General features: G+C 39.5%; 1 protein-coding gene across 6 annotated transcripts in view; it reads left to right on the top strand.

Moving 5' to 3' along the window:
- Positions 1 to 19,089, top strand: part of PRKN (parkin RBR E3 ubiquitin protein ligase) — a 1,216,903-nt gene that overhangs the window by 348,757 nt on the left and 849,057 nt on the right. For all 6 annotated transcript variants that reach the window (XM_081524442.1, XM_081524441.1, XM_081524444.1 and 3 more), the window contains exon 4: positions 1,234 to 1,474. In XM_081524442.1, the coding sequence (XP_081380568.1) occupies positions 1,234 to 1,474 (241 nt within the window). The remainder of the gene's footprint in view (positions 1 to 1,233; positions 1,475 to 19,089) is intronic.

Below are 19,089 nucleotides of genomic sequence, written 5' to 3'. Positions count from 1 at the left end.
GCTTCTATTGTATTTGATTGCTTCTGTCAGTATCTTATAGTTTTCTGAGTACAGGTCTTTGTCTTCTTAGGTCGGTTTATTCCTATGCATTTTATTCTTTTTGTTGTGATATTAAATAGGGTTCCTTAATCTCTCTTTCTGATCTTGTGTTTTTAGTATATAGGATTGTGAGAGAGTCCCATGAGTTAATTTTTTTTTTTTTTAACTTTTCTTTTTCTTCTCTGATTCTCATGGCTAGGACTTACAAAACTATATTGGATAAAAGTGGCAAGAGTGGGCATCCTTGTTTTGTTCCTGGTTTTAGAGGAAGTGCTTTTTCACTCAGTTTTTCACCACTGAGAATGATGCTTGCTGTGGTTCATACAAATCAATATATAGTTGCAGAACTTTTTTGTAGATGTTCACTGGTTTTAATTGTGAGATAGGATGAAACAGTGAAAGATCAGAATAGTGTTCGTAACCTCTCCTCTTGCTTCATTGGCCTGGTGGTGTGATTACTAGTGATTTTGAAGTATTTGTGGGGTCTTCTGGAAAGAAGTGTACAGGGCAAGAGAAAATTGCCCTGTAGTTGGTGATAACAAACTCTCCGTACTTTTTAAAACAGAAAGGGGGAAAAAAAAACAGAAAAGGGTGCTAGTATTTAAATTTGATAATGATAAGGGCATGCCATTTCTGGTAAATCAGTTTTGAAACATATTACTTTTCTGTGTGCTTATGTATACAATGTGATACATTTTTATTTTCCCTGCTAGATTTCATGTCCCTTTGAATATCACTTCAGTTTTCTTCTGTTGTTGTGTTCCATTTACCCCTACAATTCAGTTTCTGGGCCCAGTTCTACATGGTTGTGTAACACGTATGTGTGTGCTTATCCTGATCAATCACAGTTGTCACTGCCCTTTAAATTCCTGGGGCTTTCCTGGTGGCTCAAGTGGTTAAGAATCTCCCTGCAATGCAGAAGACCTGGGTTCAGGATTCAGACCTGGGTGGGTAAGATCCCCTGGGAAAGGGGATTGCTACCCACTCTAGTATTCGTGCCTGGAGGATTCCATGGGCAGAGGAGCCTCAAGGACTACAGTCCTTGGAGTTGCAAGAGTCAGACATGACCGAGTTCCAGGACTGTGCAGAAAAAGGACCTAAACCTGTGTCTTTGGTCCTCTGTAGGACTGAAGACAAGTTCACCTCCACCCGTGCTTTAATGCATGCTCTTTCTTGTCTCTCTCTCTCACTCAGAGCTGTGACCTGGATCAGCAGAGCATCGTTCACATTGTGCTGAGACCCCGGAGAAAAGGCCCAGAGGGGCACGCACCTCGGGGGGACAGCCCGCGGCACGCTTGGGGGCGCTCGGACGGGGAGCCCGAGAGCCTGACTCGCGTGGACCTCAGCAGCTCGGTGCTCCCGGCCGACTCGGTGGGTCTGGCTGTTCTACTGCAGGACGGCAAGCAGAGCGGCGCCGCGGCAGCCGCCCAGCCAGGTAACTGGGGTGACTGTCCGCGGCTCGGGCAGGGTTCTGTGTGCTGAGGTCTCCACGGAGAGTTCCCTCTGTGTGTACATTCATAGATCACAACACGTTCTGAATCACTGGAAGGAGGCAGGACTAGAAGGAGAGTGACGCATTTAACAAGTAGGGCAGAACAGAGCTTTCCGACTAAGGACGGACATAAGGGGTGAGAAGAGTGTCAGGACCGTAGTGATAGTACTCGTTTGGAGGTTCTGGGGGTGACGGGGTCATGGGATACATTGTGCTGGGCTCAACATGTATGTATGTCCCTCTCAACTTTTGCCTTTCTTTTTTCTTCTGCTTTTATTTACTTAAAATACATTTTGATTGATTATGTTTCTGATGAAATAGATAAATTTTTTTAAAAGTAGAAAGAGATCCTCAGAGGTAATTTTAGTCATTTTCAGGTCGTAAGAAAAAATGACAATGTCAATCATATCCCTTTTTGTTAAAGAATTTTTTCTTCTCTCTATGCTGCAGCCTATTTCAAAAGTTTGTTTTGGCAAGAATGACAATCTCTTTATTATTTTGACAATATTCTATGTTTCCCTTAGTTTTTACTCTCCAGCCTAAATAGTCAAAGGTATAACAGGACTGTTTTTGAGTAGGTGACAGGAAACATGAAACAGTAACAGTGACTTTACAGGCAGAAGTTTATTTCTCTCCCTCATAGAGTGTCTGAGGACAGCAGCAGCCCCGGGCTAGCGTGACTTTCACAGCGTCAGAGACGTCTAGAACCAGCAAGACGGAGGCCTCTTGCTAAAATTACTAAGTAAAATTTAATAAATATTTATAAAATCATAAATCAGATTAAAAAAAAACCAAATTTCCAACGGTAAGTGAAGAAGTGAAAAAAACACAGCTGTCTTTGAATAGAGGGATGAATAAACCAAGAATTTAAGTGCACGAGCCGACGTCCTGCTGACCCTGAGGTGGTTGTGGTCGGCTTTTCTTCCTTCCCACATACTGGGCGTCAAGGAGACTGAAAAAAACAAGTGGGGAATGAGGGGTAATGGGACCAGTCTAAACCTCTGCAATACCCATGTTGTCCAGAATGAGGAATTAATATAAATACCAGACAGGTAGACAAAAGCATTCCAGAGAGGGCTCAGCGGGCGTGGCATTGACACCTCCTGAGATAATCAAGCTCTGCTGAAGGAGTACTCATGATACAAATTATAAATCACACAAAGGAATACTTTACCCTGAGTGGAGGAGAGCATATGAGGTAAACCAGAAGATTGGTTCCCCAGAAAAACGTGAGAAAATAAAAGGACAGTTTGAAACACAATACAATACAGGTATGTTTTATGTTAATTAAGATAAAATTTTTAAAAAATGGAAATCAAAACAGAAAACAGACCTAATAGAAAAAGGTTGCTATTGAATAGAATATAAATTTAACTACTAGAAATAAAAAAATACAATCCTCAGCAGATTGGTAAAAAGATCAGTTTATCAATGCCAAAGAGAGAAAGGTATATATGAGGGAATTGCCCATAGTGTGACACAAGTTAACATGTTTACAAAAAAAAAGTTCTTAGAGATGAAGAGCTTGGAATTAGATGTCCTAACATATCTGATTGGAAATCTTTTTTTTCCCTTTATTTTTTCTTTTATAAATTATGAAAGTATGATAATACATTTATAGCAGACTAGAAAAATAAAGAACAAAGTTGCATATAGTTTCACTATGTATTACCACTATTTTTTTAAGTAGATAAATTACGATTTTTAGTTTGAGTTTCAGTATCAATATCAAACTCCTCAAAACTGAGATAATGAATAGAAAAGTAGAAGGCTATAGTAGAACTGAAAATCACTATGAACCAGTTCAAAATCTTTAGATGAAAATTAAACCTTTACACACATTACCTGAACATTAATAATAATATAAGTAGAATAATTATCATTTATAAATATTCAGATACTTTAGTGTTTCCTAATGAATGTGACTCTACTATCTGGTCACTGGTTATTTATCTGAAGATTGTGGAAGTTCAATCTTGTTAGTTTATTTTGTTATAAAATTGCCTTCGGTCTTCTTGAGAGTTTTATGATTAATAAATTTGTAATTATTGACAGCTTCCATTGTTTCTCTCTGTAGATCATAATACTTCTAGTGAAGAAAATATTCTCTTTCTGTAGTGACAGGTATACTATAGAAAATTCAGGTATACTCAGAAAATTCTGCTAGATGTCTAACAGTCTACTTATATTTTAAGTGAAATGTATAATCATTTCAGCCAAGACAATCAATCCAAGAAACTGGTATAAATTTACACTGTTACAGTACCAGTGTGAGAATGGCCTGCAGACTCCTGACTGTGTCTGGTTGTGACTTGTTAACTTTGACTTTCCACACAGCCCTCATGTAATCTGACCTCTCATCACCCTGTTTCTCATTTACCCACTGACCAGTGGTGGCCTGTTAGCTGCATGTATTTTGCTGGCTGGGGATGCCCTTGGCACCAGTCGCTGGCACGCCAGTTAGGCAGCATCCTGTTGTGTTTCTTCCTGCATCACCTCAGCTCAGGAGTGAGCTCTCCCGACACCCTTCCTATGCTGTAGGGGAGGGAAAAGTTACGTTGCACGTGGTAAGGAAAAGGCAAAATAAGGTGGGTTGTACAGGTCAAATTAAGGACTTTACTCTGCGTCGAGCTGAAAACTTTGAGCTGCAAGGAGTGACCCCTTAAGCTTGTGAAGTGGAGTCATGTCCTTTTCAGAACGCTTATTCCTCTCTTTGTTTTCTGTTTTTGTACTCTAGTTCCTTATGTGTGTCTCTGTGAGACCAGGGTCAGTTCGGTTCAGTTGCTCAATAGTGTACGGCTCTTTGTGACCCCATGGGCTGCAGCACGCCAGGCCTGCCTGTCCATCACTAACTCCTGGAGCTTGCTCAGACTCATGTATGTCAAGTCAGTGATGCCATCCTACCATCTCATCCTCTGTCGTCCCCTTCTCCTCCTGCAAACTGACAAACTCTAGTGAGAATGTTTGTTCAGTGCCTATTCCAGAGCCAGAAGATCTGATTCTGTTAGCCAAGAACAGAGACTCAGAAATGCTTGTGCTGCCATTACTCTGAGTAGTGCTGCTCTATAGCAAATGTTTCCCCATCTTTCAACTGTAAGTCCTACCTAGAGTCTTCAACCAGGGCGGGAAAAGGTTGGGGAAGACAGGAGGACAGATCACGTCAACCCATAGGAAGCAGATGAGTCTCATAATTACCAGTTTTATGTGTGAAGCATCTACAGTGTATTTCCTTTGGAGAAAAAGAAAAAGAGAAGGGATCTCTGGTTACAAAATGTTTGAAACCTTCTGCCTTTAGAAAGAAATTGAAAAGAAATAAAACCAGTTTTCTACACATTTCCAGGGGGTTTGAATTAGGCAAGGAAGAATTGAGGTGCCCACCAAACGTGAGAGGGTTCCAAAGGGTGGAGAATTGGGCTGCAGCCACAAAAGTCGATGCAACAAATAAAAACTGCAACTTGAGCACGTCTTTATAGGTGAAAAAGATAACTGGTCATTCTTGCTGATGGGAATGTAGCATGGTATAGCCACTCTGGAAGCTGCTTTGAGAGATTCTCACTGAACAAATAACCTACCTCGAAGTCCAGCCATTGTGCTCCATGGTGTTTACTCAAATGAGTTGAAAACATAGGTCCACACAATTATCCGCCCATGGATGTTTATAGCAGCTTTATTCATAATTGCTCAAATTTGGGAACAACTAAGATGTTCTTATACAAGTGAGTAGATAAAATGTGGAGTATCAAGGCAATATTATTTAGTGCTAAAAAGAAATAAGGGTTTCCCTGATGGCTCAGACGATAAAGAATCTTCCTGCAATGAGGAGACCTGAGTTCTGATCCCTGGATCAGGAAGAACCCCTGGAGGAGGGAATGGCAGCCCACTCCAGTATTCTTGCCTGGGAAAGCCTATGGGCAGAGGAGCCTGGCAGGCTACAAGCTATCAAGCCATGAAAAGACATGGAGGAGCCTTAAATGCGTGTTACTAAGTGAAAGAAATCAAACTGAGAAGACACTGTACGACTGTATGTAATCCAATTACATATTGTATGATTGTGTATAATATTGTATGTAAGTGAAAGAAATCAAACTGAGAAGGCTAATATTGTATGATTCCAACCCTTTCACTTGCTGGAAAAGAAAATACTGTAGGGACAATGAAAACCAGAAGTTGTCAGGGCGTTTTGGTGGGAGGGATGAATAGTCAGAGTACAGAGAAATTTTAGGACAGAGTAGCTATTCTGTATGATACAATGGTGGATACCGTATCACTATAAAACCCATAGAATACCAAACAGTGAGAGTGACCCCTAATGTAAATGTTGGACTTTTGAATCATAATGATGTGTCAATGTATGTTGATTAGTTGTAACAAATGCCCTGCTCTGGTGAGTGATGTTGAGAGTAAGGCAAGCTGGTGTGTGTGGGGAAGGGGGTATATGGTAATTCTCTTTTTGATGTGTTTTTTGATCAGTTTTGCTGTGAACCTGGGCTTCCCAGGTGGTGCTCGTGGTAAAGAATCCACCTGCCAGTGGAAGAGACACAAGAGATGTGGGTTCGATTCCCCTGGAGCAAGACCCGGCAACCCGCTCCAGAATTCTTGCCTGGAAAATTCCATGGGCCTAGGAGCCTGGCAGGCTACAAAGAGTTGGACATGACAAGAGTGACTGAGCACAGCACATATAAACACAGCTGTGAACCTAAAATTGCTCTAAGAAATGAAGTCTATTAAAAATAATTTAAATTGCTTTTAAGACTTGAACCTTGGACCCATACTATAGACACATCATGATTATTAGAAAATATGTTCTTATTAGTAATTTTTTGCCAGTGGTTGAATGTTGTACGAGATGAAAATTATTCTGAGATTGTGAATTAGTTGGGAGCTGCCACATACAAATCAATTAGGGAAAACTTTTAATGAAATAAAGTGATAAACTTCAGACTTAATTCTCATTTTATCCAAAACTCAAGTCTCAAATACTTGAAAATGTGTATTGTACATACCAGAGGGTGTGAATTTCTTGTGCATCAGTCAACTTTAAACCTCCCCTGAAACAACAAAATTTTGGCAGTCATAGTAGAGCGACATAAAGTCACTATCACATCCAGTTATTAAAATACTTCATGATTCTGCCAGGCATTTGATTTTTTTCTGCAGCATAGAAAATTTTACTGTAATATGCTGTTTCAATATTATAAATGAAAACAGAAAATGATGTTGCAGTGTTGTGGGAATTTTGCCAACCCAGCATTTCGAGGGTGGGTTTTTGAGGTAAGGAAAATAGTCCTGTGTTCCTTTCCAAGAAGTATGAGCACCGTTCCTAAAAGCAGAATGAGTTGCTCTTTCCTTTTTATTGTGCTTTATATATACAGTTGGCCCTCCGCATCACTGGGTTCCACATCTGCAGATTCAACCCACTGGAGTGGGTTGCCATTTCCTTCTCCAACCATGCTATCAACATGCAGGGATGAAAAGTATTTAGAAATAAAAAAGTTCCATAAAGTATTCAAGAGCAAAACTTGTATATGGCAATCACCTAGCAACTATTTACATAACATTTGCATTGTATTTATAATGATTTACATAGTATTTACATTGTGTTAGATGTTATAAGTAATCTGTTGTTCTTGTTCAGTTGCTAAGTAACATCAAACTCTTAGCAACCTCATGAACTGCTGCATGCCAGGCTTCCCTGTCCTTCACTATCTCCCAGAGTTTGCTCAAACTCAGGTCTGGATATGTTTTAACATACATGGGAAGATAAGTGCAGGTTATATGCAAAAAGAGCGCCGTTTTGTATAGGGGACTTGAGCATCCCCAGATTTTGATGTCTGAGGGGGTTCCTGGAACCAACACCTACCTCATGGACACTGAGGGATGACCTACTGCCGTGTAATTAATTACTTGTCACATTTTTGCTTTTGTCTTGGAAGGTACACTCATCAGATACAAATACGTCTCTTACACTTCTATCTTCACTGCCTGGAGTATGGCTGGTCCTGGATATATTGTCTGTCATACTGCCGATAAGTTTAATCAACATATGAAATGACTCACAATTCTATCTCATCACATATGGTAGGGTTAATTGGTGAATACCTGCACCATTTACCATCAAGCACTCCATACAGATCAGTGTATGTGTCAACCAAATGGTGTTGTTCAGTCGCGTCCACCTCTTTGCAATGCACGACAGATTTTTTTTCTGTAAATGCAAAAGAGATGTGCAGTCCAATAAAGCTGGACTGGAGTGCCTAGTGTCTGGGTGACAAAGAATACGCCAGAGAGGAAACCCCAGATGCTTACATGGGTGAGCCGTTGACCTCAGCATGACTCCATGCGGGCTGGGCGGGTTGAGCTCACTGGCTCAAATAGGGAGGACGGACAGAGGCCAGCCTTCTCACCCTGCACTTTCTTCACACCAGTTTGGGCACACCTGAGTCTGTGGAAGCCTTCTGGGTTACTGTTGTCTCTTTTAGAACGTAAGCAGTTAGAAATGAGCCGTGGGGGAGCGTGGTGGGAAATGGCGGTTTTGAAGTTGTGAAGGTTCAGCATGGTATGTGCTGGGGACCTTGGGACATTTTCGATTTTTCTGAAGTCCTCTCTGCAGAGTAGTAGTGTGATTAAAAGTGGGAGGAGAGTTGCACCTCGGACTCAGTGAGGGCTAACATGACTGTGTGCTCCTTCATGCAAGGCCTCTAGGTGGTTCGGCCTGGGGCCCAATGCCCCCTTTTTGCTCCTGGAGCCCTGAGGGCTTTCAGAGGATGCTGCCCAGCGCCAAGATGGTCAGATTTGCACTTGACAAGAGAGAGGGAGCTGAGGCAGCGTATTTTCAGCTGGTGAAGTCTGTCTTGGGACTCACTGGAGCATTCTAACTAGTCCAGACTGTGCCAGAAATGCAGGCAGGCGCTGGATTTGTTTTGTGTGTATGTGATTTGGTTAGAAAGAAGATAAAGAAAAAATTAAAAATTAAGTGATAAAAATTTACTGCTTATAATCTCTTTTAAAACTTACTAAATTTTGTGAAACATTTATTGAAGGTCTTGGTTTGTATGACTGGGAGCTTCCAAAAATTTTACACCTAATTCAGAAATGTTTGTTCCAACTATGGAAATTAGCTTTTTATTCTGTATTAGAGAACAGCCGGTTAACAAACCATGCTGTGATGGTGTCAGGTGAACAGCGAAGGGATTCAATCATACATATACATCTATCTATTCTCCACCAAACCCCGCTCCCATCCAGGCTGCTGCATAAATAGAGCAAAGTTCTCTTGCGTTTTTTATAACAGAAACGGAAACCCTCATGACAAGTAAACAAACCATCATGACCTTCTTTTTTCATTCACCCCTTAGGTGATACCATAGAATGAAGCCCAAACATACACTCTGTAAATCTGTTGAACGATAATTGCTTTTCCAAATGATACTCCTGAATGTCTGTACGGTCATGAAAGTTCTTCCTCAATCCCCAAAGATTAAATTAAATTTAACACCTTTGGTATTAGAGGTGTGTTATTACACTCTGATTCTTTGACAGTTAATGCTCTGCCTTCTCTGTGAAGGGCAATTAAACTAACCAGACTATTCAGTCCATCTTCAGGAAAGAATACTCTAGTGGGTTGCCGTGACCTTCTCCAGGGGATCTTTCTGACCCAGGGATCAAACTTGTGTCTCCTGCATTGCAGACAGATTCTTTAGAACTGAGCCAGCAGGTAGGCCATTCAGTCCATCAGTGGAGTTGTAATTTGCTTGAGAATCAAATGGCCAATTGTTTGGCTAGTGGATTAAATGAAAATCCTCTGAGCCTGGAAGGTTTTCTATATCCTAAGTGTTTACCACAGTGCCTGTTTCTTGGTAGTACGCCCTTAATAAATATTTGTTGTTGCTGAAAAATACTATAGGAAGAGGTGACAGGTGTTTGTTTCTCGTGCTTGAACCATGCACAGTATCCCAGGGAGCAATATCTGTGACACAGATACTAAGCTTAGTGGCAAAGAGCCCAGGCTCTGAAGCCAGGCTGACTGAACCTCATCCTGGCTCTGCTTCCTACCAGCTCTGTGACCTTGGACAGTTTACTTTTTGCTGCTCAAAGAATGGCCTGTGAACCAGCAGCTTCAGCATCGCTTGGGAGTTTATCAAAAATGCAGAACCTCAGGCCCCATCCCAGACCTGCTGAATCGGAAACTGCCATTTAATAAGGTTCACAAGTCAATTACACACATTAAAGTTTGAGACACGCTGGGCCTCAGTTTCCCCATTTATAATATAGAGACTGATGAGTTACTTACCTCATAGATTTGACTCTAGCCGGTTCATGCCAGTGCTTCCAGCAGAGCCTGACATATACTGAGCACTTAATAACTTTTAGCCGTTTTTGTTACTCTTTCCCTTTTCAGCTCCCATGATCAAAAGGCCTGATATTGGCCCTGAAACTAAAACAATCTAAGTTTATAGATCTAGGGCTACCACATCAATTCATTTTAAAAAACAAAACGAAACAGAACTTAGATCCCTCATTGCATATTTTGGAGACTTCCTGCTCATGACTACTTTCTTTCTGCTTATTCTGCTTTTGGAGTGGGGCTTTTTATTTTATCTAGCTTGTTTATTTGTAACTGTCGTCACTTCTACCACAGGATTAGGAAAAAATTAGAACAGTGAGTATTCGAGGGTGATGAAGAATGACAAAACTTCTGGCTGTTCTCTTAGGCTTATAAGTTTTCATCGCCTTTCAGCTTTAAATCATGTACAGTGTTGTTGGGTTGTTTCCTCATGTTCCACTAGACAATGCACTACTCCTTTTAGAATACTCCATCAGAAAATGCAAACAATTTTTGGCTCTTCACAATCTGTGTTTCATCACTGGGAACAACATAGGCAGAAATGAAGTTTCAATAAGGAAAAAAGCAAAAGGATGACACTGTTTTAACTTTTTTCTCTTGGGACTTGCTCAAAGGGCTCCTTGGCTCCATGCAATATTTTGAAAGAGCACATTAGCTGGGGATCAATCACAGATGTGGACCACAGGGGGCCCTGTCAACCTGGCCCTGACACCAGCGATGGATGAGAGCAGTATGTGGACAAATTAGTGTTGAGCTTAATGACGCAGACAGAGCTCAGGTTCTAAGTCAGCAAGTAGACGGTGCACACGGATTCAGATTTGACCAGAGGGGGCACCTGTTTCAGACCAGAGTCACTGTGTGAACAATGCACTGGGCACCTAGTGCTGTTGATATCTCTTTTTGATATTTGCATGCGTGTGTGCTCATTTGCTCAGTCGTGCCCAACTCTTTGCGACCCCATTCACCTTAGTCTGCCAGGCTCCTTTGTCCATGGGATTTTTCAGGCAAGAATACTGGGGTAGGTTGCCATTTCCTTCTCCAGGACCTCCTCCCAACCCAGGGATCAAACCTTTGTCTCCTGTGTCTGTTGCATTGGCAGGCAGATTCTTTACCACCGAGCCACCCGGGAAGCCTCTTGTTTTTGTGAATCTAATATGTGGATCTTTGTGCTGTGCTGTGCCTAGTTGCTCAGTTGTGTCCGACTCTTTGAGACTCCATGGACTGTAGCCCACCAGGTTCCTCTGTCCATGGGGATTCTCCAGGCAAGAATTCTTGAGTGGGTTGTCCCGCCCTCCTCCAGGGGATCTTCCTAACCCAGGGATGGAACCCAGGTCTCCTGTATTGCAGGCAGATTCTTTACTATCTGAGCTATCAGAGACGCCCAAGAATCCTGGAGTGGGTAGTCTATACCATCTCCAGGAGGTCTTCCTGACCCAGAAATTGAACCGGGATCTCCTACATTGCAGGTGGATTCTTTACCAGCTGAGCTACCAGGGAAGCCCATGTGGAGCCTTATATGGGCCTGATAGTATTCACTCTTACATAGCTTTAAGAAAAAGAAGTGTATGCCTTTTCATGATGTTCTGCCTTTCAAAGACTAGACATTTTTCACTAACCCAATGACAAACGAAGGCAAACATTTTAACCTAGAGAGATGACGTAGGCAAGTGTGATTTGCCAGCTTCAAGGATTGCTACTGTTTGCCAGGCAATTTCTTGATTGTCACATAGAGACACAGCTTAGTGAGTGATTTTTCTGCCTGAGGAGTTATTTGTAAACCTGCTTGTTGTGTGGATTTCTGATGCCAATAAGAACATTTTGATGATAAAAGCCAGCCAGAACTCTTTGATTTGTTGCTGATGGCTATGACGACACCTTCCTTTAAATTTGTTGAATCATTTGAAAATATTATTTTACTGCATTAACTCTCATGGTGACATGACTGAAATTTTGGTGGTGTCTCATATGTCAAACAAATAAATGCAATCTTAGGAAAAGGTGGACCAAGAGTATTAGGAACTATAATTTTTTTCCATGCTTATAAGGTGGCATAATGCAAATTGACCATGCATGAAAGTGAGAAAGATTATTACTAGGTATTTAATGCTTTCATACTTCTGGCATAGCTACTGTATCTTAGATGTGTCACCTTATTCTGGTGAAGTAATAACCATAGCTCTGGTTCCTGTGCTTATTCTAACCTCTTTGTGCCAATAAGAGATATTGTATCTCAATAAACTGTTGCACATTTTCAATGATAGTAATTTAGGGATACTGCATGGAGGGCACATCTCTAGCACTTGCTACATATTACAGGAAATCTTTTGTTACCTTTCATTTACAGAACAATCCAGTATTTTTCAGGACTGTTATTTTTCTGTCTTATGTTTATCCTTTTCAAGGGTATCTTTTTCTTTTGGAATTCATGGCAAATCATTTTCTTGTTTTTGTGAAGAAATGTGCTCTTTTAACATAGTTAATTTACTAGATTTACAGTATACAACTAGGACCATAAACAACGGAGTGGCTCACGCAGGTTGTACAAGCCCCGCTGGAAAGTAAACTTCAAGAGACGAGATTTCACCTCGTCTCTGCTGTGCATATTCCCTAACACAGTGCTTAGCAGGTAGTAGATTCTTAAAATATGTTACATGAATAAAGTCAGCATTCCTTGGTTCATCGGTTGATACACTTTGAGACTAGAGAATGTAATTCATCTGGATCCAAGATTCTAAATTGTGGGAAGAGTATAGATTTCTGAAGCAAGATCCAGTTCTTCTGTCAGAGACAAACGGGTATCTTAATAATCGCAATCAATGTTACAAGGGACTCTGACTTCAAAATTCTGTACAGAAGCACTTAAATCTTATTCCCAAGTGCTCCACCTGACATGCGCACACAAGCATTATGGTTCACCTTCTTCTATTCCATGTTGCGATGATGTCATTTAGTGCCATCCCTAAATCACAGTATCCAACACATTGCTTGTTTTTCCCATATATTAATATTCAAGTTATGGCAGTCTTAATTAAATACTAAGTTTCCTTCCCCTTCATGCATTCTTGTACTGTTTACTATTATCATTTACTTTTGTATAAATTTTTCAAAGTAGCAATAAAGAAAAGCCCCTTCTAGCATGTGTGTGTGTGTGTGTGTGTGTGTGTGTGTGTGTGTGTGTGTGTGTGTAATGCAGAAATGTTTGGATGAGATTGCTGGGTTAGACGCCGCACTGGTTAATAAACTTTCCTCTCTGGAGTTATCTATTACACTGGACAGCAATTATGACCATGTGAATGGGACTCTGTTTGCCAGGTACCAAACTCGTTTTCTCTGATGGCCTTGTAGGTATTGGCTGTAAGTATAAAACCAGTTATCATCCCTTAATTGTGTGCTGTCATGCCATAGTGTGATGAAGTGGAAATTCTTCTCAAATAACATTCTCAATGCGTACCCTTTGTTACACAATCAATTTGTGCAATTATATCCCGGTAAGATGAGAACAAATTTTTATCGAACCTACGCAAATAACTGTGTTGCCATGGAAAGTAAAGAGGTTCAGTAAAGTTATTTTTTTCCTGAAACTTGTGAACCAGTGAAAATCAGATACTATTTATAAATGTTTCAGTTCAGTAAACAAAGTCATAGTCTACTAAGTTAAAAGTGAGATAAATGAAGAAGAAAAGAATCTTAATATATCCATTAAAAAAAGAATTGTAAAAGCAACACAAGTAACATTAACAACAAGTAGCCATAAGTAAATTTTTGAAATAACAAAAATTGACATTAAATTAGCATAAATCAAATATATAAGCATTCTATGTCATATAAAACTTAAGAACCATAAGTATATGAACTTAAAATTATACCTATGTATCAATGCTTTTGTTTTCAGTCTAAATAGAAATTATCCAACTACTTAAATATTATTCATTAAATAGTTTGATTTTATATTAATCTAGGTTTTTAAGTTATATAAGGATCTAAGAACTTGTATTTTGGGTGACACGCTATAAAACATAATTGTTATAAAACACTTGTTGGAATCATGACCCAATCAAGTCAAATTCAAATGCATAAAAGTATATTTTTAATAAACTTAAATATCATGTAATGTTAGATTAATTAATCAATAAATCATTATGACAAGTGTAGGGCATTCAGATTAACTACTCTCTTCATAGAAAATCAAGACCTAGCTTTTTGTAAAATGTTAAAATCTTATCCCATATTTCAAGCTGATATATCTAAGAATAGAGATGTTTTTCTTAAATTCAAATTATTAAAACAATCCAAATGTCCACAGACTCACCTTAATGGTGTGGACTTGAATTCTTCAGATATTCCTCAGTTAGTATTTCCTATTGTTGTTGTTGTTGTTGTTGTTTACTCGCCACATTATATCTGACACTTTGTGACCCAATGGACTGTAGCCCACCAGGCTCCTCTGTCCATGGGATTTCCCAGGCAAGAATACTGTAGTGGGTGGCCATTTCCTTCTCCAGGGGATCTTCCAGACCCAGGGATGCAATCTGCATTGGCAGGTGGATTCTTTACCACTGAGCCTCCAGGGAAGCCCAGTATTTTCTATAAGAAGGATTTTTCTTTTTAATGTCTAGCACATTCAAAGTATTCAAAGTTCCTTTTCTTTTCGTGAGTATTGTGAATATTCATTTGTATAGGTGCTTGTATCCTTAAACCAATCAGATATAGACATCTGTAATTCATGAGACATAATACTTTATTAATCACATTTGGTAGCAGGCAAACATCCCACACCTGACAAGCGGCAGAGAGCTCTCTGAATCACAGATATGTGGACACACAGCCCTAAAGAGGATTCGTAGTTTCAATCTGACAACTAAACAGGCCAAAAGTAAACCTAGAACCATGAAACTTACCAGTCTGGATTTCAGAGACCTCTTTTCTTTCCCAACAAGTTAAAAGTTTTTAACTGATTTGAGGTCACAGGTAGGAAAATAAGAAAAAAAAAATGACCTGAGGTGGCTCAGTGGTAAAGAATGCGCCTGCAATGCAGGAGCCACAGGAGACATGGGTTTGATCCCTGGGTCGGGAAGATCCCCTGGAGGAGGAAATGGCAACCCATTCCAGTATTCAAGCCTTAAAAAATTCCCATGGACAGAGGAGCTTGGTGGGCTACAGTTCATGGGGTCGCAAAGGTCGGACACGACTGAGAGACTAAGCAATATTCCTCTTCTACCAACCAATACGTATATGGTATTACATATATATATATTTATAAATATACATATATATATATATATATATATATATATACACACACACCTATATAATATATGGGCTTTCCAGGTGGCTCAGTGGTTAAGAATCCACCTGCCATGCAGGAGATGCAGCTTTGACCCCTGGGTTGGGTAGATCCCCTGGAGGAGGGTATGGCCACCCACTCCAGTATTCTGGCCTGGGAAAATCCATGGACAGAGGAACCTGGCGGTCTGCAGTCCATGGGGTCACAGAATCAGACATGATTGAAGTGACTTAGCAGCAACACTCAACAGAGAAGAGTTAATTCCATCTTCATATCTTGTGAGTCAGATATTCACTGTGACCAGCAAGGAGTGCATAAACCAGCGGCAGACACTGGAACATGAAATCAGCAGAAAGGGGGAAACGCAGAGTAACAGGGCTTGGAGAGTTAACATTCCTTTTTGCTCAAGATTCTTTTTAGGAACCAAGAAAAGATGTGCCTTGGCTTTATAGTCCATGAAGTCTCTGGTAGGGCAGTTTACTTGAGTCCTCCAAAGTTGCCAAAGTTTGATTTTCAAATAGGTAAAACTATGACTGTCGTGCCAATATAAAATGAATAGATGTCAACATTTTATTCAACTAATTATTTAATAGGGAAACAGGTAACCGTATAAATTGCTTCAAAGAATTCAGAGTGGTTGTTGTTCAGTCACTAAGTCATGTCCGACTGTTTGCCACCCCCACAGAATGCAGCATGGCAGACTTCCCTGTCCTTCACTATCTCCCGTAGTTTGTTCAGACTCATGTCCATTGAGTCAATGATTCCAGCCAACCATCTCATTTTCTGACACCCTCTTCTTCTGCCCTAAATCTTTCCCAGCATCAGGGACTTTTCCAATGAGTTGGCAGTTTGCATCAGATGACCAAGATAGTGGAGCTTCAGTTTCAGCATCAGTCCTTCCAATGAATATTCAGGGTTAATTTCATTTAGGATGGACTGGTTTGATCTCCTTCGTATCCAAGGGACTCTCAAGAATCTTCTCCAGCACCACAACTGGAAGGCATCAATTTTTCGGTGCATAGCCTTGTTTATGATCCAACTCTCACATCCGTACATGACTACTAGAAAAACCATAGCTCTGACTATATGGACATTTGTTGACAAAGGGATGTCTTTCCTTTTCGATACACTGTCTAGATTTCTCATAGCTTTCCTTCCTAGGAGCAAGCATACTTTAATTTTGTGGCTGCAGTCACCATCCGCAGTGATTTTGGAGCCCAAGAAAATAAAATCTGTCACTGTTTCCACTTTTTCCTCATCTATTTGCCATGAAATGATGGGACTGGATGCCATGATCTTTGTTTTTTGAATGTTTTTCACTCTCTTCTTTCACTCTCTTCATGAAGTTCTTTAGTTTCTCTTCATTTTCTGCCATTAGAGTGGTATAATCTGCATAACTGAGGTTGGTGATATTGCTCCCAGCAATCCTCGAGATTTTAGGTAGATAGTTTAATGAAGACGAGTTAGAATAAGATTGCTTGGTTAGATACAAAATTTGTTAAGTTCTTACTGAGCAACAGATAATATTTGGGCCCATCTGTTCCATGGGACAGAAATTCTTTGCATCTCTAATGGAAATAAAGTTAACTCCTACCCCTACAATGTTGTAAAATAATCCAGGAAATAGATCTCCATAGCACTTAAGAAACAAAAATATTCTCTTTGACCTAATTCCAAGTTTCATATATATTTTTTTTGAATATTGAGAAAGTGAAACTAAAGCATTTCTATTTAATGTGTGAATTGTTAGAGAGAATGATATTTTTCCCCACAAACCATTGCCCTAAATCCATTGGAGAGACAATTTTTTTTTTACTCTCAATAGAATAACTATTATTTTTCTAACAATTAACTTATAAAACTTTTACATGTATGTTATCTTACTTGATTTTTACTTAAAACATAATTATTATTCTGTCTTTTGCACAAAATCTGAGAGTAAAGACAAAATGTTTTGTCCAAGATCCACTTCGAAAAGATGTTGAAACTAAGATTTAAAACAAAATCTTTGCTTCAAAATTCCATTCTGTTTGAATTAGATCCAAGTGTTCATGAGTACTTGATTTGGCCTGGTTTGTAAAAATAACACTCATGATATACATTTTGACACAGGAACAGCCACCCTATCCTGAAACCTTCAACAAATATCTCCATTTTTATAAAATATCTGAGTAACAGTTTCCCAACTTAAGGATGTCTGCTTTTCATAGATTTGCCTTTGACATGAACGCAGGTACCAGTTGACAGGAAATGCGTAACAGCCGTAGGAAAACCGCTTTTCGATGTGTTTGGAGTTAGTTAATGAGAAACTTTATAGTATGCATTCGTTAAGGAGTTATGTAATTGTTTCTCTCTTTTTTTGTTCAAACACCATTTTTTGAACTGGGCTTCCAAACCATTTTAGACATGTTTCTAAAACTTTTTTTTTTTTTCTTTCTGTCAAATTAGTTCCAGGTCATGAAAGAACATGTTGTGTAACTCTGTCTCTGTACTTTAACACAGGATGAGATTGCTCACGCCCAGCCCGAACCATGCCTGCTTCTTAGTCATCACTTCTTTGAGAATAACATCACAATGTGATCAGTGATCCATTCAAAATGGCCTCCTGGGTTTAATGAACACTCGTATTGTAGAATATAAACCTCTGTGGGCACAGAGCAACAGAACGGGCCATAACAGAATGCCAGTCCAGCAAGCAGTTACTGTTGTTCACAGCCTGTTTTCAGGCTTCCCTAGAACACTGGATGCCAAATGTATACCACACAAGTATTTCTAAGAGCAACTGTTTTTCTTCAGTGTTGCTTTGATTTACAATAATTGGTCCAAAGGGAGCTATCTGGTTATAAGTGTTTTTACTCAGCTGTTTGACAGTCATTACCCATAACTACAAATTATTGATGGATTGATAATGCAATATATTCATGAATTATGTTCACAGTCCTTGGTGATTGGAGGGAATCAATAATTCTTACAGAGATGGAAACAAACATTACTCTAGGGAATGATATCGGTTTGAATTGAATAGTAGCTCATCCTACTTCTTTTCCTGAGACTCAGATGTGGGATTAAGGGCTAGACAAAAACCTAAACACCCACCTTATAAACACAAAAAAAAGTTACACAAAAATATACTTATTAATTTTGCACATACATTAGACCTTTAGAAGGCTTATTTTTGAGAGTATTTGAAGACGGTAGATAACTGAAACTGTCTAGATATTATGTAACACAGACCTATTTAATATGTGTCTGATCCTCTGAAACTTCAAATTGATAGGTAAGTAAACATTTAGCTGAAGATTTTTTTTTTTCCAAATAGCTACCCTTACACTTGAAGCCAAGTTTTTAGTACCCCTATACTTATAGCATTAGGTTTATTTTTTCTAATATTTAACTTAGAATGTTCTCCTGTTTTTCCTTTTGTTAACTAGACAAGCATCCGAGTTGCCATTGGTAAGTCCTTGAACACACTTGGATGGCTTCTTATTAACCCTTGGAGACTGTGACTGCTATACAACTTCTTGGTTCTCAATGTGAAAATTTATATCCCATCATGACCTTACATCAATGGCAGAAGGTGATTTTGTAAGACATTAGCATAATGAAACCTTTTCAATAAAATGATTAGTTGATCCCATCTCAGAAAACAGAACACACACTTGGTAATTGATTGTAGTCATCGTCATGTGGAGGACGCCATTCATATCATATGCTTTGAACTCGGATGAGAATGTCACCTTTCCCCATTCCCCAGAAGTTTGCAAGATTCACGTGGAAAATAAGTGTTTTTTTCTAATGGATCTAGGAGCACTTTAAGGAATAGTCATCATTATATGACACAATTACCTCTCATGAAAGTGTCTTAATTATGTTCCTGTTCTTAAGTCTCTTTCATGTAAATTGAAGTTAATGGTCTCATATACAAGGTAG

The sequence above is a fragment of the Giraffa tippelskirchi genome, chromosome 9, assembly GCF_054371585.1.
Source record: "Giraffa tippelskirchi isolate mGirTip1 chromosome 9, T2T-mGirTip1v1.2.pri, whole genome shotgun sequence".
Lineage (NCBI taxonomy): Eukaryota > Metazoa > Chordata > Mammalia > Artiodactyla > Giraffidae > Giraffa > Giraffa tippelskirchi.
Note: the sequence above shows the minus strand (reverse complement) of the source record. Positions and strands in the feature narration are given on the sequence as shown.